At 41.5% G+C, this 25,956-nt stretch overlaps 1 protein-coding gene across 4 annotated transcripts in view; it reads right to left on the bottom strand.

Moving 5' to 3' along the window:
* RET (ret proto-oncogene) overlaps positions 1-25,956 on the bottom strand; it is a 136,273-nt gene that overhangs the window by 77,392 nt on the left and 32,925 nt on the right. The window contains exons 8-9 of one of the 4 annotated variants that reach the window (XM_054831386.1): positions 12,248-12,379; positions 11,721-11,812 (exon numbers count right to left, since the gene is read on the bottom strand). In XM_054831386.1, the coding sequence (XP_054687361.1) occupies positions 11,721-11,812; positions 12,248-12,333 (178 nt within the window). In that variant the 5' untranslated portion in view covers positions 12,334-12,379. Of the gene's footprint in view, positions 1-9,726; positions 10,247-10,913; positions 11,037-11,166; positions 11,183-11,720; positions 11,813-12,247; positions 12,380-25,956 lie in introns of those variants that run through there. The other 3 variants (XM_054831389.1, XM_054831388.1, XM_054831387.1) reach the window with 3 other exon arrangements.

Below are 25,956 nucleotides of genomic sequence, written 5' to 3'. Positions count from 1 at the left end.
TAGAAGTTGTGTTGTGGACAAACAAATTCTGAAAGGCTAGACACTTGTATAGTTTCTCCTAATTTGCTTTGTAATTGTCAGGTGCTTAGGATGTCTATGCCATGATGCCAACAATTCCTGTGCAGAGACAAAGGACAGAATTTTTTGATGTGACAAATTCCCACCTAACTGCATGATGCTAGTTGTTGGAAAAATTATAAACATATAAACAAAAAACAGAGTCTGTGGCAGCCAAAAAAAAAAAAGGGGGGGGGGGGGGCAGGTGCAAAATAGCAAGAAGTAAAACCTCGGCCTTTCTATTCTTACTTTCTTTAGGCATTTACTGCCCTGAAACTTTTGGTCCAATTTTCATTTCAAATTTTATTAGACTAAAATCAAAGAAAAGGAAGAGTTAAAGACAGACCTTTTCCCCAACAATAATAGGCTCACTTAAATGTGTCAATATTATAAGGAAGAGGTAATTTAAAAAAATGTTTCCCTTTTTTACAGAGGTTTTATGGCTGATCTATCACAGTCTTTTAAGATAATCCTGCTTACTGTTGAATTTACAGAAAGTAAGTTTTAAATGTTTGCATTATTTTCTCTCTTTCTCTTTTTTTTTAAATACAAAAGAATCTGGAAAGCATATTGTTATAAGCTCTCTATCAAAAAAATCCTTGGCAAAGCAATTTAGGACAACTCTTCTGATCTTCACAAAGGCAAAAGTTTATCAAAGCAATAAAATTGTTTAAAATGCTTTCTCATTCAGAGCATGTCAGCAATGCTGAATTGAAAAGTGCAATAAAATTTATATTACAGCCATATTGTTCCCCCCTCATTACTTTAAAGCTTATATGTTCAAACCCAAAATTTAAACATTCCCATCGCTTTTTTTGGTTTCATAATTGGGATGAGCCATTGCACAGAAATCATCTCCTTCAGTCCTTTTATTTCAATGACACCCACAGGCTCAACTAGAGAACCTCTGCCCTGAACTGCTCAAAAGCAGGAACAGGCAATCATAATTTCTTTATATTTGTTTCTCTATTTCTTTCCAAAGACACTGTGACTATCGCAATACAAATGGGGTACCTAGTACATAACTCCCAGTTCAGAAGCAGTACAAGTGAGCCAAGGTAGCGGGGCACCAGAAACCGTTGCCAAATGTCTTCAGTTCAAGGAAACAGGAGGCCTACAGAAGGGTTTAAAGGGCAGACCTTACCTGGTCTAACTCAGGGAAGTTAGTTAGACTATTAAGAAGGCTACTCAGTAAAACTATCCCATTAAGTAAATAAATAAATATGTCCAAACACACATAGAGAAAACTTTCTTCGCGCTGTCAGTGGAAAGTATCTCAAACGTATACTTTAGTCACATTGAGAAAGTGGTCAGGAGCACTGTATCTAACCCTCAGGTGACAAGGTAGGACAAAGATATCCAAATTAGCTCTAAACATACTAGCCTAGACACTGTAAACTAAGGCAACATGGAGCTCAGTGCAAGCTAACCTCTCCTACGCTCCTGAGTAATAAAACGTGCTGCTTCCAAACTAGTCGGGTCTCTGTATCCTGCAGGCAGCAGAAGAACTTTGAGATGTCACACACACTCGCAACGTGTTATTCGCACAACAGGAAAACCTGCATTTCGGAGTCACGACAACTGTTAGTCTAAGAACACACCAGGAAAGGGGAACTTTACAGCAAAGGGTAGCAAAGAGAAATCTGGCACCTGAATGTACTGCCACAGTTTTAACTTTGGGATGTCCTGTGCAATTCTTTACAGGGCTTTGATTGAGCAATCCCAGTCTAAAATGCTCCGCTGATACAGGATAAACCTAAGCATATGCCTAAGTACTTCAGAGACGTGAGATGGCTCTGTTAAAGTTCTTCACACTGGAGATGCTAAAGCAGCACTTTGTTGCTGTTAATCATGAGCCTTGGATACTTTCTCCGAAGGTCCTGTCAGAACTTCCCAATGATCACAGCGCAGTTTCACGTGACGGTATCAAAACAGCCAATGCCCTCTACCCAAATCCAGTCTCATTCCCCTACTCCCAATTTGAATGTTTAATTAATGTTTTTTCCTGGAAAATAAACTTACCGTCCTTTTCCTAGTAAAATCAAAACTTTAAGCCTTTTCCTGATGAAAGATTTTGTATCCTCTCCTTTCCCATCCCTGTTATTTAGATTTCACAAACAGCACTCTTTTGTCTTACTGTCTTGCAGACCACAAAGCATTGGCAATATAATTTAGAAATATTTTCACGTAATTTGCCAGTGTCTGTTTTTGTTCTTTGCGAAAGGAAACCTGACTGTAGCCCTAGAGTACATACGCACTTCAAACCTTCTTCTACTTTGAGATGACTGAGTGTCATAAATGTATGTATTAATCATTCTATACCGAGTATTCCCATCCAAATGGGCATAATTCATTTAATATAAAAAAAAAATCAGCTGTTTAAAGTCATAGATAACTGTTACGGGCTAAATTTCAGTAAGCCATAGCTTTTCTTTGACTTTATGTTCCACTTTATTTGTATTAATCTGAATTCCTTCTCCCCTCCCATCCTTCTGTGGAAAACAGCAGGAACGGTGGTGGTCAGCATCTTCCTCCCAAACACGCAGCAGCAACACAAAGAGCTGCTTTCAACTTGATAGGTAATTTTTGAGGAACACAGTGGCAGCGGGTGGAAAAGATAACCTAGAGAATCAAATCCATTCTCACCAACGCTTTGTAAACCGTTCATATTTCTTACATCTTCTCTTTGCACAGAAATACTTTAGATAATAGGACACAGAAGACCACCTTATCAACAAAGGTGAAAAAATCCAGAAGCCAATCAGTCTAGAAGTATCCTCTTAAGACAGTTGCTCTGCAACATCCTTGTATAGGACCAGTCTGAAAGTCTCAGCTGCTGATGTAGGAATGGCGTGGTAAAGAACTATCCAAAATTATGCATCTACTCTTCACAAAATCAGAGAAACTTCTCTGTGTCTTTAAGCCACTGGGAGATGGAAGTCTCGTCTCTGAGTCAGCTTTGGAATGGCAGTGACAGGACTACTGGATGCCTGCTCTAATTCAGCGGAAAAACTAGACTTTAAGGGGCTTCAGAGATATATGAAATTCTGGTCTACTGATGTCAATATGAGTTTTGCCATTTTGCACGTGAAAAGAACAGATAATGGAAGCGTCCATATCAGAAAACTTGGTGTCTCTGAATTAGGAAAAAAACGTAGATTTAATTTTATTATCTGAAAGCAAAATTTGTCTCACTTAGAAGAAAGCCATAATGGACACTAAAAAAAATACCCATTACAGCAACACAAGCAGCTTTGTTATATCAGTTAAATATAATGTTTAATTAGTTTTCTAAATGCATACACTGAAAAGCCATTAGACAACCATTAGGAGTAATATATCCATTTTCTTTTTACAATCACCTGATTTAGTTAGGCAAATTTCTAAAGTAATTCAGTCAAACAACATTTTTGGCACTCTTATCCCAGGAAAGTTTCCAATACCCTTTTTTGACTGCGATCACTGCAATTTTCCCTTAAGCTCTAAAGCGCTGATGATCATCTTCATTTTGGCAGATTTACAGAGCATCTTTTAGGTAAAAATGGGCCTGGTATGTTTATGGTCCCATTTCAAGATCCAGAAATCTGAAACTCTTCAGCTGTTTTTATGAAGTAATCTTTCAGAAAACAGTTTTGGGTTCTCTTTATGTGGGGGGAAAAAAGACAAAACATCTGAAGAAGAAGATGGCTTTAGATACCTTTCTGGTCCTTTTAAAAACAACTGAGCTCCAAAAGGAACAAAATCCATCTGGCTATTCACACCTCAGCTGACTTACTATTTTACTAACAACAATTTTCTTAATAATGTTATTAACTAGCAACATATCTACATGAAAATTGTCAAAAGGCTCACGATGACTTCGTCAAAACATCGTGGAAGTGGCCAATGCATCTCTCTGATGAAGGACAAGATCCCGTTGTAAGAATAAAGCTTCTAAACAGATTTTATTCTACAGCTACATACAACTTCTCTGATGCTGCTTTTTCTTGATGCATCATCACTCTAGAGATTCTGCAAAGTTTTCAGTGTATTTTCCCCACTTTGTGCCAGCTCCAGTATGCCCCAGTATGGGGTTATGGGATATGCAATCAACAACGCATATGACAGCAGAGGAGAATGTTATTGATGGTGCTATTTTACAGAAAACTAAGAGAGAGTGAAAGACAATGAACAAATGTGTAGCACAGCTGTTAACCGAACTTGAATCCTGATCTAACCAAACTAATATGCAAACCTCAAATCTATCCCTCTCCTACAGTAATTGCTTTATTTACCCTTGCAATGCTTCAGTTGTTTGCTTTCCAAAATCTAAGTGTGTTTAGAAAAAAAAAAATCATCTGGAGAATAAACAATTCCAAAGGTTCTTTTGAATAATTTGGTGAATTTTTAAACTCTGCTTCTGCCAAACCAAATGAAAGTACAAAGTTTGAACGTGCCTCACTCCTGAAAGAGCACACTCTTAACACACACCTTGTTCGTGTAGAGAATCAGCATCTGCGTTCGAGTAAGTTTTGCAACGCTACCAATACAAACGCAGGCACCCAATAAGCAGTGTTGAGCAATTTGTTACATTTCAAAACCAAGAGACAATTCCAGTCAATCACCAGCTGGCACCACTCTCAGCTCTGCCGGAAAGCTGAAGGATGCCAACGTATGACTAAAGCAAACCCTCTCCTCACCGCAGACAGACTCTAAGTGACCTTTACAAAAAAAAGGCTCTCTGCAAAACACTGAGCTCTTATAGTATGGATTTTTGCCAACCCATGGCATATTTGTGTTTGATAGTTTGCATCATGGAGGAGAGTGCAGCCCAGGAGGAGCGGGAACTATGAATTCTTGGTTACTGTTAGTATCTCTCCTTTAAATACGCAGTATGCATAAAACAGTACAGTTGCCAAATGAGGTACCGAGGAGTGAGCTACTATTTGGTTTCCCTCAAAGCAGTTACCTCAGTTCAAATCCCAAAAAGACTAGAATTAGTACTCGCCTCGTTACCAGCCAGAGCAGCGGTGCCAAGAATGCAAGTACAGCAGCAAGAGAACAAATCCTTTCCCTCCGGCCAGGGGCCAAAGTGGGGGAGAGGGGGAAAAAGGGAGATTAACAAAATACGTCTTTTCTCACCGGTGGTGTCTGTCGTTTCAGGAAAAAAAAAAAAAAAAAGAGAAAAGTTAAAAAATTATGCTATAACATACAGATGAAAAACTGAACGTGGGCATGCTACTGAACACGCATCTTGTATTCAGGTGCTGAACCAATGCTGTCATACAAACTGACTGCTTATCTTAATACTACAAGAAATCTTGTCTCTTAATCAAAGCCTAATGAATGAGTATCTTAGCATTAGAATGCTGGCTTTTTGTAATCTTCATATTAATTTCCTTTATGACAGTAACAAAACCCATGAATGAAGCCAAAGACCAAGACTCCAACAAACTGACTGGCAGAAGTAATCACGCCAATACTGCGTATTACCCTGACGCACACCGTGAGAAGACAGGCAGATAGGCAAATACAGTTATCTGAGGGACAGAAAGTACAGCAAAAACAGCAATAGGAAGTAAAGGGAATTTAATATAACACAAATACGGATCCCATTAGCATGAGTTAAAGCACCCCAACATGGTACATTACTTTTTGTGAAATGGAAAATGCTGCAGGTTATGAACTTCAGCGCAAAAGTTCATTTGTGAAGGACCTAGAAGGTGAAGGACCTAGGAATCGGAATAAAGCGAGAAAAGACATTAAGCCTGGAGGGCCACAGAGGGCCCAGGCACCTTTCCTGGAAATTAGCAGGAGCTGGGACGAACCCTGCCATCAGTCCTGCACGAGTGAAGCAGCAGTTTCATGGTCCATGCAGGCGGAAGCAGGTGACTGGAGGGAGGGGAAGCTCTGGCACCACCAGCCCGGGGAAGAACCAGCGGGTAAGATGCTGAGCCTCTGGGCAGAGAAAAATAACAAAGTAGGAAAGAACCAAACTGTCATAATTAATACTTTTTTTCCTACCAAAAAGAGCAGCAAGGTTTGAAATTTATCATTCTTAGACTCTCTCCAAATAGGACACCTAAGATCTAATGAAGTGCCTCTCACTCTTCTCCGCAGCTTCCTTTTGCCCTTGCCCTATAGTCAGGGTTATAAATCTAAACAAAGTAAAATCAAAATCACATATTGTCTGACCACATCACTGCCAAAATGACAGACATACAAATTTATGTCTAGCTTTAGCCTGGTCCCTGACTCAAGTCAACGGTCTGTGCTCCACCATTTGATCTGATTAGCACTGTTTTGATCTAAAGATGTTAGTGCACAAGCAATCCTTTTTTGGAAGAATCACACAGGTGTTCTCTTCCTATGGAAAACATCAGTTTCCTATCGTGAAATACCAATATTACACAAAATATCTAAACTTTGGGGAGAAGAATGTCAATATTTGCACAGTTGGTTTCTAAAGTCTGTCCTTGATCTGGATGCATGAGTTGAGCCAGGACTTGTAAATTACTTGTTGTAACCAGTCAAAATAAAACATTAACAGTAACTCTAGCAGCATGAAAATGCACTGTAAAAATCAATCCCATTCAATGCTTAAATGAATATCCAAACTAATACATTCATCAGTAGTTTCATATCACAGTCAATACAATAGAAAAAAGTTTCAATAATCTGTATTCAAGAGCACGTTTGTTGAAATAGCATCTCTATTATTTCCATGTAGGAGCAGGTTTCCCTTCCAATTTTACAAAATACACATAGTGTAATGCTTACAAACTTTATTCTATTCACCGAAAATAGATTATCTCTTCAAAACTATTCACTTTACTTTCCAGACAAGACAATCCTACCAAGTCTTTCCCAGAGGCACTCTTTTCCACACTTAACTCCACAAGGTCCTTCGGTTACATCACTGAGCTTTCAGAAATTAATCAGAACTCCAGTGCCAAACAGCCGCGCAGCATGGCGTGCAAGCAAACACCCTGAAGCTCTATAACTGACAAGATGCAAAACTTTTGAAAAATACATGTGCACACTCCATAATAAAAATCTGCGTTTCTTTTAATTGATATTGATGAAAGAGACAGAAGTCTTAATTTGCAAAGAAACATTCCTTTTATTTTCTCTATTTCTAGGCTGCTGCACGTTAATACCAGTGCCTGCAGGAGACACACACATTGCTTATGGTGCAAAAGCAGCAAGGCTGCAGCCTTTCTGCTTCAGAGCAAACTGCCCAGTGTGCTTTTTGAAGCCTGCCAATACAAAAGAACCAGATCTAATCCTTTCAACTAACAGCACGCTCACCAGATTGATTAATCCAGCTCACTTGGTAAAATGCAATCTCGTTCCAAGTTAGAGAAAACCTTTGGGTTAGTTGTGAGCACGTGTTTCAAGAACTACTGCACTTTTAAGCTTTCGAAAACGCCACCGTTAGATAAACCCAAGATGCACCAACAGGAGGTGAGCGCAATAGTATCGCTGCATGTTAACTTTGGGTGGGAATCCTCTATGATGAGGTCTTGCCCAGGTGAGCGAGATTCCTTCATAACACCCAGCAAGAGCACGACCTAGTTACCACTGAAGAATCTCTGGCTTCCCCCTAGGATGGAGCGCGCTAAAGCTTCACTGCGCTCCCCCCGCCTGCCAGGGGACCGCAGCATCGCACATAAGATAGCTCTGTTCCTAAGCTCAAACTCTGTGCACGCAGGAATTTTGCTAATACCTCCAAGACAGAACGACTCATCTTACCCCTGTTGTCAACTCGGCTTTTATTACATAAATAGGAATTAGTGTCACACATCTAAACAATGTGAAACAGTGCTTCTCCAGCAACAGACACCCATATGACATCGCTAATACGCTAGACTTCTTGAAATAACTATGAATACAATTACTCTAAAGTGTGATCTTAAATGTATACAACTTTTCTTCCCCGTTGTTTTAGTAAAAATTAAGGGGAATCAAGTATCAAGCCTCACCAGTCAAAGTTGAGAGCGTAAACTAAATTAATATTTGCAATTATAAGTATAAGCAAGTGGTATTAAAAAAGTCTACTTGGCAGTTTATCCTACTCAAATAAATTAACTCCTATAATATTCCTCCAAGCTACAGACAGATCCAAGAGTTAACAATTTATGGTCACATTTAATAATAAAAAGTCTTTCAAACGGATTTCCAACTACTTAGGTCTGCTACATAAAGAGCAGGGTTTAGATATCTATCTTGAGTAGGGAGAACACACAGAGACAACTCCCTTTCCCACCCGTGACTTTCAGAATGAAATTCATATAAAGTTATACAACTAAAAGTAAAATCAAATGACGGCCCAACGGAAAGGGAAACAATGAAGACAAAAAAAACACCCAACACACACAAACAACAACAAAAAAACACAAGAAAGCAGTTCGGGAATTCCAAGCACCAGAGTGCGTTCAGTACGCACGATATTCTGGGGCATCACAGCATGAATAGGAATAAGTTTATCTGTCCAGCTTAAACGGAAATCACTGAAAATCATTTTCAAGCAAATGCATGTGACTCATTTTGGTTAATGAAAACATACCACTCAAACTGAAGAAGTTACGTAAATTACATTTCTCCTAATTCTGTCAAAAACATTAAAGAAAATGGATTTACCAAACATAAAAGCAAAGTAGTGTGATAGATCATCCATTAGCAATACCAGTATGGCTAATTCTTCCTGACAGTGAAATGACTTGGGATACAGCCCATTCTGTTTGGGTTTTTTGGAGTTTGTTTTGTTTTTAAATAAGTGTTTAGATGTAGTATACCCTACCTATTTTATTTCCAGACATCCTAGGGTTTGAGTACCAGTGAGTTTTTATGAAGATCAGGCCTTAACAATAATGTACCAGGAAGAGAAAAATAAGGGCAACTTTAAGTATTTTAGCATACTAAAGAAAAAATGAAATAAAATAGAGGCTTTATAATCTCTGCAAGTTACAGAGAGTAGTTTAAGATGGTGTGAACTAATACAATTCATCTGAAACAATAACAAGAAGGAACAAGTTGCACATTTTATGGAGAATCACAAGTACAGAATTAGTATTCCACTTTACTGTTGGTATAACAGAATACTGACTAATCAACTACTGGGCTGGTGCGGAGTTGCGTTTTTTGTTTTTCATAAACGCGTTTTTGGTGTGCAAGGTTGTACTGCTTTCTCTAGCAAACAACAACTTTGATTTACTCATGTAAACATCAGAAATGCATTGGCAAACAAAGCCATATGGAAGAAAGAGCGATATAATGGATTTTCTGTTTGCTTTAGAAACTTGACATCTGTGGATAGCATCATCTAAGTTACAATCCAGTAACTTTTCATATTTTGGTCATTTTCATTTATCAATCCAAACCCCATTTAATTTGATGATGCAAAAAGCTCCGGGAGGAGGACAACAGAGAAGGAGTAATGCTTTAGAAACTTAAAATAGGAATACACGTGAATATTCTTCCCTTACACATCATAAATTTAAAGAATAAGGAAACTCACATCTGTTCTAACTTAGCCTCAGAGCTTAAAAAGCAAAGAAAAAGCACTGGGGTTATTTCTATCTTGTTTGTATTTTGGGAAAGATTTTCGGAGCCGGACCCAGCCGCCGGTGGCATCGATCACCCTAAGCCCCGCGAAGTTCCCGGCGGGCCGGGCTCGGCGGTACTTACCCCCGCAGAGGAGGAGAACGCCCGCCGTCCGCCCGGCGGAGGGCATCTTCCCCCGCGCCAGGGCTCCTGCGGCCCCACCTCGGCCGCCGGCGCTCCGGGCAGCACCGGGCAGGCTGCGGGCCGGTCCCCGCGGGCTCTCAGTCGGGCCGGCCCATGGCCCGGGGCGGCGGCAGCGGGCCGCGATGGGACGCGGCGAGCCGGGCAGGGACGGGACGGAACGGACCGCGCCGGGATGCCTCTTCGGGATGCCCCTCCGCCGGCTCCTTCCGTCGGTCCTCCTGGGTCCCGCCCCGCTGCCACCGGCCGGGAAAAAGCGCCCTTGTCCCCTCAGCAGTGCCGGCGCCTCTCGGGCTCTGCGGGGAGAAGCCGAAGTCACGGGCGAAGCCCCGCTCCGCCGCGCCTGCCGCCGAGCCCCCCACGCTGCCCGGGTGGCGGCACCGCCCGGCTCGGGCCAGCCCCCGGCCCCTCCTCCGCGCCCGGACGAGGCCGCCGGTCCGCGCAACCCGGGGCCGCCCGGGGCCGCCCCCGGCCGCCCCGCATTGCCGCCCCGCCCGGCGGGCAGCCCCCGCCCTGCCCGCGGAGCCGCCGCGGAGGGGGCGCGGCGGCGGCTCCGCCCCGAGCATCCCCGCGAGCTGCGGGCAAGGTGCGGGGGGCCGGGGCGGCTCGAAGCGGCAGCGCGGAACCGCCTTCCGCGGGGTGCCGGTGCACTGGCCCGCGTCCCCCGGCCCCCGTTGGGAGGCAGCGGGGCGCGGGCGGGAGGAGGAGGAGGCTGGGGGGGAGGAAGACACGCGAGCGGCGCAAACACACCAGGTGCGAGACAAAGCAGGGACAGGCGCTGCGGCACCAGGATGCATGCGAGTGGCCGCCTCCCCCCCCCCCAACACATTAAACGTGTTGAATAATTAATCCTTGGGAGAGGAGACAATTTTTGCTTGATGGTAGGAGGATGCTGCAAGAGATGAGCTCTACCTGGCAGGCAACCAAAGTAACCCGGAGCGCAAGCATCCCGCTTAGCGGCGAAACACCACTTTTAAACCGCAAGCGGAGAAAAAAAAAATTAAAAAAAAATAACCTAAGCCAAATCAAAAATACGCTTTAACAGCAGGTCGGGCTCGCAGAGAAAAGCAGTCCGAAAAAGCCGCCGCTAACAAACACCGCCCCGAGCATTTGGTGCGCCGCTGCCGGACCTGCCTCCGCCCGCCAAAGCCCCGCCGCACCGCCGGCGATCGCCCCTCGCCTTGCCGCGGTCCGCGGCTGCGGCAGCCGTGCCCGGACCCCGCCGGGAAGCCCCGGGACGGGGCGGGCGCAGCCCCGCAACGCCCGCCGCCACCGCGCCCGCGCAGGCTCCGCGCTCCCCAGCGCCAGGCAGCGGCCCCCGCCCGCCCGGAGCGGCCACATCGAGCTCTCGGCTGAAGGAAAACCCTGCCCCTTTCTCTTCACCTCTCCTCCCAGGTCACTTCAACCTGCCGGGGAAGTATTTTCTTCCCCTCCCTCCCCAAAGCCGATGTTGCCTCGACACCGCCGCGCCGCTCTAGAGATCTGGACGTCAGGATTCAGACACAGGTCAGCAGCTACAGCTCTGATCTTTCCAGCCTTCGCCCTTTGAAACGCCCAAGCAAGAGCAAAGAGACGCGTGCAGTAGAATGATACTCAGTGTAATTTCACCTAGCAAGAACTGCTATAGATTACTTAAGTACAAATCAAATGGGAAATTCTCTCTCTAGCCTCGTAAGGACTCTGCTTAAATTACCCAACGCTCTAAGAGGCAAAATAAAAGGAATTACACTACGGAGCTGATAAAAGGACTATCCTATTTTAACTTCTCCCTTAGATCTCCATCAAGCATTCCCATGGTCTTCATCAGGCTTGGGAAAACAATAAGCAAAGTGCAAGCACCTGAAGGGATAATAATCTGAGATGAACACTAGCGACCACCACAAATTAACTGCATTTGAAGCTGCCTGACAGTATGAATTAAACTTTCGAATACTTACGTGCACAAGCGTCTGAGAGGCTTTCACAGATGCCTGATAATAGAGGGAACTGAGAAATGTATTTGAGATGTCTCCATAAACCAAGGGAAAGGCTATAGCAAGGAAAGGAACATATAAAACATTAACATTAAATCAATGCTTTGTGGAGAAATGTCTTATGTTAAGCTGAACTTTATCTTAAATCATATTTAAAAGCTCGCACAGTATACAAATCAATATTGGTGCCATCTAAAATACACCACTATCATCTGCACTGATAAATGCCAGTTTCCATCCAGGACAAAGTGACTTCTTGGAAGAATTTCAAGGACTTCCAATCTCTTCTGGCATCTCAGCAACTGAAGCCAAAGCTATACTCTTCTGCCAACTTCAGGCTCTGCTCCAACACATTAAAACTGGTGTTAGATGCCATCGTGTTCGTCATACAAGGAGCAGAAGTAAGGTCACCAGAATAATTTTTTCATTTGATTTCCAGGCTTTTAAGTTAAGCAGATTTATAAGTTTTCAGAGGATCATTGCTTACGCACAGCACACACGGGAACAAGTTGCCAGCTTGGATGAGAAGGGGACTAAATACTGCGTTCATCACTCTAATGTTAATGTAGTCAACCATCCTTCCTGGAGCTGTTCTCCTTCAGGGTCTCCAGTACGCTGCAAGCCTTCAACAAGGAAAAGCGATGGTATATTGAAGAAACATAATTCATACAGGAAACATAGCCTACCATAAGGAAGACAAAAATAACTGCAGCATCTCATAAAACCCTGCGAAAGCCTATCAAAATGGAGGCATTTTGAATTTTCACTCAGAATTCAAACTTCAGGGGGGAAAACCGAAACACTTTCTGCCCAGCCTTGTTTCCACACCCCTGAAGAGGCCCAACACAGACTGTGAAGCATATGCCCTTGAGTTACTAGAGGAATACAAGCCTACAACCACCTCCTCCTCCCAACAGCTAACTTCTGCTCCAATATGCATAAAATACACTTTCATGTCATTCACCATGTTTCTTTGTCTGAAGGCCTTTTGAAAACTGAATGAAAATCAGTGCTAGTAAATGGGGAATAAAAAGCTAGGTGTCCTTAATTCTCCAGACAAGCTTAAGCTTTACAGTGATGTCTCCCATCACTCTCCTAGCAAAAACACTTTGGAAATAAATTGACACTTTCCTGCAGGCTGGTGCAATTGTGAAACTATGGCTCATACTCTTTTTTCTTTTTTTTTCTTCTGCTTTGAGTCATTCATTTGGCAGAGCAGACTGAGCTATTAAATTATTGTATTTTTTTTCTTTTATAAAGGCACCCTGAGATGTCTTGATATGATAATGCTTCCTGAAACTGATGCTAATTGATAACAGTTTCTTGGTTTCATCAGAAGTCTTAGGTCATGCTCATTTAGCATCAGGGCAGGACACCTGAGGACTGTTCCACCTTTCTGTGTTTTCCAAACATTCATGCATGAACATGGAAATATTTTCATAGACGAAACTCCTCCTGGAGCATCGTGTTTGAAATCCAATTCCTGATCAGTTCAGGACTTAAACACTTTTTTTCCCCCCATGCTATAAGGATGGTTGTTGCAGAGCCTCAGAGTACGAAGTGGTATTGTTGATCAAGTTACGAAAAAAATATTTTTAAATGATAAAAATTGCTGATTAACATTTAACACTACTTAGTGATCAAACTGTCAAGTCTTTCATACAGTTACAACTAGGATGGCACTGAACAAATATTCTTCCTGAGGTAGCTCTAAAGGAAAAGGATAGATCAAATTTTAATCCTGACAATGACAAAGAATTTGTCTGCATGGCATACTTGATTCAAGTTGTTATATACATGTTTTCCACAATCCATGGACTTTATTTTCTTATCCTTCCGCATACTCCTGTCTTCCCCACTTGTTAGATACAGCTAACATTTAAACTGCACAACATACACCATCTATTTAATTTCTGTCCATCTGAGATCACTGAAGAGCTAAGAGCAGCCTGTTTTCCTGGAGTACTCATCCAAAAGTGCTATGAAATGCTCAGAAACACCCGTTACTATGAGAAAGCAGCAAACCTATGCTAAGGGATGTCTCCATCACAGCACCTGCAGAAAGGAACAAAGAACATAGTTCTTTCATGTCAGAAGGAAATAAATCATTCTTGTGGAGAAAGAATGCCACCAACTGTCCTGATCACAAGAAGTTTAAACAAGGGCTCAGTGTTGTCCAATACATAGATTTTCATGGCAAAACCAGGATTCCTGTGAAAACGGTGACAAAGGACTGGCACAAGTGAAGATGCTGCATGTGGGAAAGCAGAACAGCAGATCATGAGCCTGGGCTAGACGCGGAAGAACCAAAATCCTTTGGCGACCTGACAAAGCTATCCCTCCTGCGAGCTGGCTGCCACAGGGACTGCCCTCATCAGACCCCACTGCTGCTTCTTGGCAATAAGATTGTACGTTCCTCCAACAAAGGGTAGTAGTTTGCATCACTCTAAATAAAACATAGAGCTTTTGAAAATACATTAATCCTCAACAATGCCTGACTTCTGGCCATCGGATTGTTTCACCGAAAGCATAAACTTAAGTATCAAAACCATCATGAAATCATAAGTCATAGCCATCTGCTTTCTTGGGCAAAACAGTTCTCAAACCATTGATTTATCTGAAATTTTCACCTGCTTGACTTTATTGCTGCAGGTTTATGTGAAGCACAGGATAACTATGCTAGAACATTTCCATGCAACGAGGAAACAAGTTCTCCCAATATGTGGGAACAACGAGTGTTTTCTTGTTTAATTTCCATTAAGAATCTCATGTTGTCTTGCGCCTGTCAGGTTACTTGAGCCCTGAAAACTGACAGAAAACTATAGCTCAGTTTTCATATCATCGTTCTAAAGACAGTGCTGGGAGTGCCATGATTGCTACCTATGAGATCAATTAAAAGGCATATGGAGCGTGTGTTCATCGTGATGCACAGTGACATTCAACTGGTGTATTTTCAATAGCATAAGTTTCAAAATCAGAGTCAAATCCAGATCTATATTTTGTATGCTATTGTGCACCAGCAGGATTACAGGAGCGTGATTAAAATAGGATGTAAACCTGTCGCTGCAATGATGCGTGCTGCCCCATGCGAGAGAGCCCGCAACATCGCAAGGCTGCTGTGCGTGTTGCAGGGCATCCAGCAGAGCTGCGCTGGCGGCTGCCATTCCATCACCGTAGGACTATCCCCCGGCTAGTATCAGGGACAGCAACAGGGCTGATGACTCATGATTATCTCATTTGCACAGACAATCCTTTTTGCCTGGAACCAGGCAAACTATAACATAATCTCAACATTTCTAACCAACAGGCACCTTGGCATTGAGGCTCAACATTTATTCCATTACTCAAGAGGCATTAATTTCCCTGGGGTATTAACAGACATTAGTATGATAAATCTCTCCACATCAGTATGAGCAGTAAAGTTCTTCCGAACTTTGAAGACCGGATTTTTCTAGCTTTTAAACAAACATTTTGAATCTGCCTGGAAACATTATGAACATGCACAAGCACATTCACACATCCTCCATCAGAACTGAATGGTAGGGGGTAGACATTTTTCCAGAAGTTACAGTACAACTAGTTGGAGAAATATATTGAAACTGGCAGCTGATAAATTAAAACCAGCTAACAAAATATAAAACATCCTTTGTTGACTCTTCTCCAGGTCCATTTCCAGTAGATAATGTACTACTATGATCATAATGATAAAAAAGGTTATTTTCATCCTTGTTTCTTAGAATTCAGTGTCAACTATAATAGCCCACCTGAGAGATGTGAAAGCTCAATTCTCAACTTATTCATAAAGAACTTGCAGCCTGGGTTACGGCCAAGGCAGGCTTCCTGCTCCCTGCCTGGCTAAAGTACCCCTACAGCCACCTGGGGCAGGTGAATGTGTTAGTGATTCTGTTCAACGTACAGTCAGATCTACCTACCATGTTTTACAACTCACCAACACCATTTCTGGACTATGTAGATGACCCTAAAAAAAATACTGCGTTACTAACTCTCATAAAAATATTAACAGCCAGATAAAGCTGTGATACTCTCTAAACACCCAGTAAATATCTGTGAACCTCAGCTTTCATTTTATTTCTTCCTTAAATAGTACACTTGGCTGCAGAGAACTTGAAAACATGACCACAGCATACGCTAGAGGTTTCAAACCTGAAAAGCAAATCTAAGAAGTTTCAAATATGATCATTTTAAAAATAATAATGTAGAGAAACTAATTCAAAATATACAAATGCTTGGGGTTTAATATGAAATGTAGTTAAATCAGACTGACAAAACTGTATCTTCCTTGAGCAGTATAAAATCTGATTTGCTTTAAGTTCAACAACTAAGCGCTGGAATCTTTTCAGCTTTACTTTTGCCACACTGCTCCTGGGAAGAGGCCTCCCTCTCCTTGCACAGACATCTCCACATGGGTGAGCTAAGGGACACTTTCCGGCCACGCCATTCTTCCTGCAACCCACAGTAAGGTTCGATACATGCCACGGTGCCACTGATAACATCACCCACAATCACAGACAGGGTTCTGCCAGAGTCAGCTGTATTCAGTCCTAACGGGATACCATGGTGGGAACCAGGTGGTTGGAATAGCATGGTAGCTGCTGACTCACCGCCTTACAGAGTTCCCATACAGATTTAACAAAATCCATGATAAAGCTTCTACCGAGCCCAGGAGCAAGGGTGCTAGACATGAACTCTCAAATTATTCTGTCTTCCACAAAAGAAGCCACCAGAAGCAGAAGTACTAGACCCTGCTACTCTCACATATGATTTAGTACCAGAAAAAAAAAATTAAAAAAAAAAAAAGCAGCTCATCTTCTATATCTTCTTTGTAACACAACAGCTTTATGTTAATAGCAGGTAAGGTCCTCGGTTGTTGTAAACTTTCGTAGGTTCAGAATAGAGCTTGGATAACGTATATTACTGGGGGATTTGCCCCAACACCATCAGGGGAAACAGTGACCCGATAGTTTTCAGTCTCTTAAGGCATCAGGTCAAATTCTGCCAGGGAAGAGCTGACAGAATCATGACCATTATTCAGCACACTAAAGTTAATGAAGAGAAAATCACATTCAATGGAATAACAATTAATTTTGTCACTATAGGAATTAGTATAAAAATATCAGATCCAGGACTTACAAGGGATTTCACCTCTAAGTTAACCTGTATTGGGTTAAATGATCTACATAATCTGATTTACTTTCAGCACCATGTGTTACTAAATCGTAATCATTGAAACCAGGAAATATGATCCTAGGCTAATTCAAGAGATCTGGATTTGTACTAAAATGTATCTTTAAATATATAGTATCATGGTCATAAAAAAAGCACTCATAGTCAGGTCACACATCTTCGTTCAGCCCCATGGTTTAGAGAGGCACGTTTGCCCATGCATTCTATCGATCCAACAGGATGTGTTTTTCTATTAGACATGCACACAGTCTCTACATTTAAAGAACATTACATTAAAAATGAAATCAAGAGCTTGCCTGTGAGGAAACGTGAGAAGGGAGATTGCCCCATACGTTTTTTTATTCGCTCACTAATATGCCTTCTAAATCTCATTCAGGAACAACTAGAAGTCAGTGTCAGAACTAGTACCGGAATTTGTAAATTCCTGAGGTCCAGCCCAAAGATTTAACCTCAAAATGGTATACCTGAGACTAACAGAGGACTCTGCTTTGTTCTTCCTGTGCATTGAGTAAGGCCAGAGTCCTGCAAATGCAAGAATATACAATTCCATATACTCTAACACATATTCTGCACAAAGGGGATGAACTCAGATTGCAAAGTTAAACTTTGTTATAGTATTAAGCACTCAAAATAGGAACAGTGTCCTTGAATGTAAGCTTTTCCAGTATGTCATTTCCTAAAATCTTTTAAAATCTCAAGATTGCATCATGTGGAGCCACACCGAGTGCTGCATAAATTACCTCAAGAGTTTAAATGGCTGAAACCAAGCATTTCAAAGGAAAATAGCAGTCTCTTGGACCGGTTGCTGTAAGTAGACATGATATATTATAAATATATTAAGATGCCAAGCATATTAGTATAACCTGGTTTTCCTTAAAAACAAAACAAATCCCAAAACAACCACCACCATAAAATGAACAAAAAAGTGCCATGATTCACGTCTGCCCCTTAACTTTGGAATTTGATCATAATTTGACCTTAAAAAGGACTAGAAAGTTCTCAAAATCATCATGACCAATAAAAGGAGAAATGGATGCTAAGTCATGGCCAGCCCAGTAGAGATTCACCCCGAGACAAGAGGTCCCTGACCTTCTAACATCCTGCACGGCCCTAAGGCTCTGCAGGGAGAGAACACATTACAGACAAATGGACCACTCTGGGATTTTAGCAGAAAGTCTTCAGAAAGTGCTGAGTGTGCAAGTTCCTTTAGTTAGAGGCTTAACACACAGGCAGATGTGGGTTGATTTTCAAGGACATGGGAAAAACCCAGTCCTCTCTTCCCTTAGGTCCCTGTTCAAAATGCCAGGTCATGACAGGTTTTCAAAACATACACTGAAAGAGCATTTCCCATCACTTCTTTTAGAAAAGATACACTTAGCTATATCAAGGTGCAAAAAACTGTATAAGTTGTATTTTGGGGAGAGGAGACAGGGTCTCTGGTGCAGTTACGCATTATCTAGCGCAACAAGGCTTTGACTGCAGTTTCTCTAGTACAAACAGCAGCACAAGATAACCTTAAACTAGACTCTGCCTGTAATACACATATTATAAAAATATTATAAAATTATACATATTTTTTGTCTTGGTGTTGCAAATCAAATCACTGAGGACAGTTTTGTATTTATTCTTCCTGTTTTCAGATAGGAGAAAATATTTCTGGTTTAGTGAAATTATGCTTACCGCTACACACATGCGTAGAAATAATACAAGTCCTTAGAAGTTCATTCTACTATTCCTTTGTGTCTTGACTTCCATGAACTTAAAGAATAGAAATCAGAACCCAGGGGAGAAAGACAAGAGGAACTTTAAACGCCTAAAGCAGATAACCAAAAGTAGGTTACCATCATATTTTTAATTTATGCGTATTATAAGACAAGATGACAGTCATATATATGTCTCCTATTATGAATAGCTAGGCAGTTTCTCTTTTAAGTAGGCACAGTCGGTTCAGCTACTTAAGGTCTATTTCTATTTGTTTGGGCTGTGGAGCATCCTGCATTTTAGCTCAGAGAAATTTGTCCTGTTTGGAATTTCTCTGAAGCAGCATATATGAAGGAAACAGTTTCTTGTTTCTACCTCACAACTAGATGGTAACTCAGAGCACTTCAACACAGCCGTTTCGGTTTTGTTAGCAGCTACAGCAACATTTAACTCAAACTAAGAGCTCAGTGAATACAAGCAAGGCCACACAGGTGGTGTTTGATGCAGGGCAGTAGTTATGGAGCAGGCATACCACCCTAACTGGAAGACAAAATTTTGGAATATTGGCTATTGTCCCTTAGACTTTGACAAACAACTTTCAGGAGATCCGATCTGAAATTATCTTTTTTCCATTACACTTACTACACTGAAACATTGCTCAGTTAACACCTGGGAGAAACTAGTTTGATCCAGGTAAAAAGAAATCAGGTAAATCAATGCTCTATCAACTTGCAGTCAACATTTTTACAGCTCCAATATTTCTAAGTTAAACCAGACCTTTTCAGCCCTCCTATAATACATCTCATGTAAACTAGGCACAGCTGGTCTCTCCACCAATAAATCAACTGTTGAAGGAGTAACAAAATATATACAACTAAGGCACAGACAGGACAAAAGATTGTGATTGAAAGAGAAACCGTGCAGTGAACCTAAGAAGTCAATTCAGAGAGTCTTGACACGTTACATCAACAGGTACCAAGGAAATGCTCCCCTGGGAAAGGTGGTTTTGTCTTAATTTTATGTTGGTTCCTCAGCGAATGCTTTGCATAAGGCATCCCTGAAGGAAAGGGATGTCTGGTTTATAAAAAAGCCTTTAACTACTGATGATGGAGACTGTAAGAAATCAAATTCTAGAGCAGAGAGCTGTAGGGCTCTTGACAGAGCGGATGTTGAGTTCTGCAGCCAGGGAATGCAGTCCCTGTCACACTAGCAGGCTGGTTCTCCTGAACCAAAGTTGTGGTGGGGCCACAGAAGCAGCCTGAACCGATAAGGACTCCCTGTATAATCCAGTTTGACTCCCCATATAATAGTAATTATTTGTATATTATTTTGGAGGGAAATTTAATTAACCCCAGGTCTAATGGGAGAATACTGTAGAGGTGTTGTACTTACTTTTTGCAAGGGGTGCTTGTAAGTCTACATTGAAAAGATGCTTGATGTCAAACCAAATTGAAGAAAAAATTATATATCGATGGCACAAAAAATACCTGTCTGAAACAAAGCATGCATATCTTTCTATGCCACTGGCCAGAAAACACAGAAGAGCACTGGCTAAACACACCTGAGCCTGGCTTGATAGGGTCTTCTAAGCAGCTAGATGGGAAAGTGCCTTTGGTGAATCTCCTTTTGTTATTTTGCACACTTAACACAATACTTCTTAATGAGATTCCACAGATAAGAGGACATGAAATGAAACATTTTGCATGGAAGTACAATATTAGACATTAAGCTGACAGTCCTCAGTACCCACCATCTAAGAGGCTAGTAGGAAACAGTGTCAGAATAATAAGACATTCACAAGAAAGGGACATAGATTAAGACTCTTTAACCTTGTTAACTACACTAGGGAAACACTGGTTGTCACCTGCTGACATTTTGTTCAGCAGAGAACTGAAAACAAGAATGCCTGCTCTGTCAGAACTAATTTCCAAGTCACCAGGAACTTGAAGAAGTCTAAATAGACAGAAAATGACATGAGGGTCTAGCCCAAACCAACTGGAACCACACTATCAGAACATGAAGTTCATAATATTCAGTGTGCTGAGTTTCTGTTTAATAGCTGCTTCTAAGCTATTAAACAAAAACCCCAAATCACATCCAGAAATCATCTTAAATGACCTACTGCCTTCAACATCTTCCATCTCGGATTTTAAGGCTTTAACATCACCTAACAGTGTCCCACAGATCCTGGAACTGTTGGTGTTAGCTTAGGAGTCTTGCTCTAGAATATGAGTCAAACTATTTGCTGGATGTTTTCAGACAAAGTTATTTTGCTCTGTGCGTTCATTGTCAATCCAATCCAGTTTTTCCAAATACATCCAAAGTGCCATTGTACCTGGGCCAGCAACATGTCTATCCCTTTAAATTTCCTGTGATTACCCATGAGATAGAATGCCTGAGAATAGTTTTTTCTCCAGGAAATGCTTGAAATAAGACTGAAAAGAACTTTCTATTGATTATTGCCATAAGAAACCTACAGTGACTTCATAAAGATGATTCAGAGGTTAACTTAGGCAGGGTGACTTAATGTCGCTACAAAATCCTACGTGAATTGGAATTCAGAATATCTAATCCTACTAAAAATTTGTCCTCTGAACTTTTCTTTTTTGTACTTCCAGCTTCCTCCATGAACTTTGAGGTACTCTTTCTGCTTGTCTACATCTTATTGTACTTCTCTATGTAATTCCTCTCTCAGCTATATGAGTCTTCTGCTAACAACCATTCAAGTCCTTCCCTGAAGACTGTATACTACAGACACGAGGCCACTAAGGTTAAAATGAGGCACAGGGAAGGGACCTGAACTGAGGACATGCTTCGTTGCATAATGGAGCAGCAAATGCCATCCAGCAGGACACCCACAGTCCTTATCAGTGTCCTGTCCAACAGCCACTTTCCTAGCACCAATGTTGAGTGAAGCATCAGGATTGACCTAAGACTGCTTACCTGTACAGGGCCCACCAGAATCAGCTTCCTGACGAAGTTAGGGTCCTAGGTCCAATTCATCTCCTAGACTTTGGTACCGGGTGACTGCAGACCAGCTGCAATTCACAGAGCAGTGACAAAGTGGCTCAGAGCCTGCTGACAGAGCCCACAAGACCAGCCTTGTTGCTCCAAGCTGCTCAGCAAGCCTGGGAAAGTGGTTTTGCTGCCACCCCTGACCCAGTACAAACTGGCAAACAGCTCACATATGGCTCACATCAGTCTGCAATCTTTGCAGTCAGCATCTACAGCTAGCTCCAGGTGTTACAGCCTGCAGCATTTGGGACAGGAGTGATGATCGAGTTTAAAGGCAAAGGGAACAGAGTCAGGAAATTTCTTTCCCAAACAGGATGTTTCACCTGTTCAAATGTTTATCCCCCAGCACAGCACAGAGACCTCGACTCCACAGCTAGCAGAAGGGCTTCATCAGCTGCACTGGGCTCCAGTGAATAAACCCAGCGAGTTTGTCGCCAGCCAGTTGAGACTCAGAGCCTGGCTGAGGCAGCTGCGCTGCATCTCCACTGTGTGAGTGGACATGCTCTGAAATGCTAGGTCTGGCAGTGACAGTTTTCCCTTTTGCACATCATCTGCTTCACTGCTCTTGCATAAGGGTGATCTAAAGCTTAGCAAATACTTGTAGCTGGAAATATTACATACACAAAGTAATTACAGTAATACTCCTCTTTTGCAGAAAGCAGATCATTCATTAGCTACCCAAAATAGCTGAATGGCTCAAGAAACTATAGCTAACAATAGGCATTTAAACCATCAGGTAGCAAAGAAAAGAGCTGCCGTGCCTTAGCAGGGGTACAGTATTTCTCATTTACATAGTTACTGTGGCAAAAACATTACTACTACTTCCTATCTAGATGACAGAAAAAGAGCTCACTGAAAGTATTAGAACAATGTATTTTGCTTTTGTTGCTACTACGCGAAACAGCTCATAATTTATCTTTCTGTAGTACAATACAATATCGTTCATGGAAGTAACTCACATGTCCATCGCTTTTAGTGTTGCATGAACATAAACCACATGCTCTCTGTTCTCAAAATTATATTTCCCATCTCAAAAGGGACTCAGTGAAAAACACATTTACTAAGAGACCACAAAGGTGGGCTGTGATACAAAGTGAGTTGCCCAGAGTCAGTAGCATAGTTGGGAACAGAACTCAGACTCAGCACGTACAGACCTGTTCCATGGACCACAGTATTTGGTGGGTAGAAGGAGACAAAGGAAAGTTTCACCTGACTGCTGGAAGTTGGTGGGGAGCCCCAGGTAAGTTTGCTGTGTACATTCCTCATTCCCTGTGACTTACAGTCCTCACAAAGCACCCACTACTTGCCATGGTTGAAAATCAGTTACCAGGCTGCTTCATCTTGAGTCAGTCTGATGTTTTCTCCTTAAGCCTCCATCCCTTGAAAATCATAAAGAGGTAATTCATTCTGATCCTGCAGGGGTTAGTCAAATTGCTAGGCCTGTGGATGAACTGACTATAGTCTTTGGAGGACTTCAATCACATTGCTGTGTTAATGTTCTGGGTCACTAGTCTAATAAAATGTATGTCTCAAGACGGAAACAAGGAAGCATGAACATTTTTTCAATCAAAAGAAACAGCCAATGTGGTCAGTGACAGACACTGGAACATAAAATAAAAAGGTAGTCAATGCTAGAACAGTACAAGCCACTAAGAAGAAGAAAAACAAAACTGAATCCTGGTCCACGTGCCAGGATAGTAGTACAACTCAATCCATTCCCCTGGAAGACTTAGTTTAACAGTTTACTTTCTAAGTATGCATTTAGATTGCTAATATTAATGGCAGCTTAACTGCATTTAGATTGCTAATATTAATGGCAGCTTAACTGCTCCATGCAAGACGGGTTGCTGCTCTTTCAGCATTTCCAGGCAGTCTGCAAACTCATTTCTGGGAGAGAGATATATATATATAACACACATATCTGCCACTCCATAGATACTACCACAAGATAGAATGACATACACGTGTGGAAAATCAGGATCTTATGAGCCAAGTTGATGTCATCACTTGTTTACTGTGATGGGTCCTGCTAGCTGCAGCAAAGCCTGCCTCAGATTTATGATGGGCAAATTCACATGCACATAAGTACCCATGATAGTACAGTTTGCCTATTCAAAGCAGAGAGAATGCGCATGTGTATGTGTACATATACATATATGTAAAAAAGTGTGTTTGAGTTGAGGTGCTAAGAAAACTGTACATAAGTGTTGGGTTTATTATTTAGTAAATATATAGAGCATCTATGCATGATGATGCAATCAGCGTTATTACAGAGCATAGGAGAAGTATTATAATATTAAACCCTATCTTTTTCATCATTACAGAAATGTTGATTTGTGGCAAACGGTTTCAAAAAAATGTGTGGACCCTCACAACTATTTCACAGAGCCTCCAAATAATTTTTATCAGACTAACACTGATCAGTAGTACCTTCAATATCTTTTTTCCTGACAGATGTCAAGATTCCTTCCTCTCTGCATCCTTTTGTTCCTTCACTCCCTCAGAAATGATAAAAACCCTCTGCATTTTGATAATAAAGTATTTAGTTCAAATGAAAAATCACCTCATAATAAAGCAAGTGTTAGCAAGATCAAAAAAATCAATTAATCAGTGAGGATTTTTATTAGTCAATCATGTAACTAATTAAAGCCATTGATTGATAACAGACAACACTGCAACAAAGTTATCTTACTCCTGTCCCAGCAAAATGATCTGCCTGCTGCACATATAGATAGTATAGGATGACCTGCTTACAGATGAAGTCTGCAACTGCTGACCAATCTATTTTTACTTAGTGGTAGTGTTTCCCCAGCTCAGCAGTTCTGACAGATCACAGCTTTGAGCCCGAGACATTTGTGAACCATCTCTTTGTTAGTCACAAATAGCAAAGTGCACGTCAATAAATCACACCCTTTGTCTCTTTCTTTTCCCTCCCCCACGCAGTTGCTGCCTTTTCTTGTCAAACCAACCCAGGCTGAACACTCCTGAATCATCTCTATTAACCTGTAAAAAAGTCTAGAGAACAGGTCCTATGTAATAGAAAATGACCTCAAATAATTAACATTTTTGAAGTGGTTTTTATCTGAATTTTGTCCAAGGTACATAAATCATCATTCATCTTTCCTCTTCCTGGCAGTGCACTTAGACATAGCAAGTCTTAAAATGATGACATCACCATCCCATGATCCTTCATTATAAGTAATTAAAGCAGTAATATGCCTCTTCTCATGCACTAGTCATCAAGCTGACTTACTCATATGAATCTCAGGCATAGTGCACCTGAGGTGAATCAAGAGAGCACAGGACTCAATGTTTTTGGTGAACTGCTGGTACCTTTGTGTGAATTTATTGCTGCTGAGAGAGTAGTGCATGTTAACATGCAGGGAGACTAAATTCTGCTATTAATCCATGAGACAGGCACTGCAGAGGTAATATTAGGTTTCCTATCCACGTACAGTATCAAGGCCTTGACAAGGAAGGAAGGAAGGATTTAGTTTAGTCTGTGCCTCTTCGGATTTTGGCTTCTCTCATAAACACACTGGCAAAGCTATCAACATTAACGTCTGGATAATACGTTCAGTGACAGGGACAGTACCCAACAGGAACTCTGTTAGACACTCAAACACCTTTCTGCAAAGACTAATGATGATGAAAAGCTTCTTATGCTGCTCGACAAGTTTTGATCTAAAATCAGTAAGCTAGATCAGCTACCCCAGAGCAGAATACCCATCCAACAATGTAGCCATTGTGGGGTTTTAATCTGTTATTGCATGAATTCCAGATTATTATTTTTACTCATTACAAAGTTACAAAATAGGCACTACTATTTTCTGCATAGCAAACAATAAAGCATTTGTCTTCTGTGGGCAATTGCAACACCATACATCACATTATATTTTAATTCACATCCCACTTGGTGAACTCATCTGTGTATTTCATAGCGACTCCAAAATATGATCTGGTTTGGAGGACTCCTTGAAAAGCCCCATTCCAGCTTTAGTTGCTTCCATATATACAACAGTTTACAGACCTACGGCCATAGCCGTATTCATACTACAGACTGTTCAGCGTATCTGTTTTTTCTGCCCCATTCTGGATTCCACTGTCCTCGCATCATCAACACTATGCTTAGTTAGGTGACTGTCATGTTTAGACCAAACATTTCTTACAAGTAGATCAACCTGCATTGGCATTTGCAATAATCATGATAGATATGCGAGAGAAAAAGGCATCTAGGAAAGGAGAAGAACGCTGTCAAAGAGTTGTTCTCTATCTATTG

Source organism: Grus americana, chromosome 7 (assembly GCF_028858705.1).
Source record: "Grus americana isolate bGruAme1 chromosome 7, bGruAme1.mat, whole genome shotgun sequence".
Classification (NCBI taxonomy): Eukaryota; Metazoa; Chordata; class Aves; order Gruiformes; family Gruidae; genus Grus; species Grus americana.
Note: the sequence above shows the minus strand (reverse complement) of the source record. Positions and strands in the feature narration are given on the sequence as shown.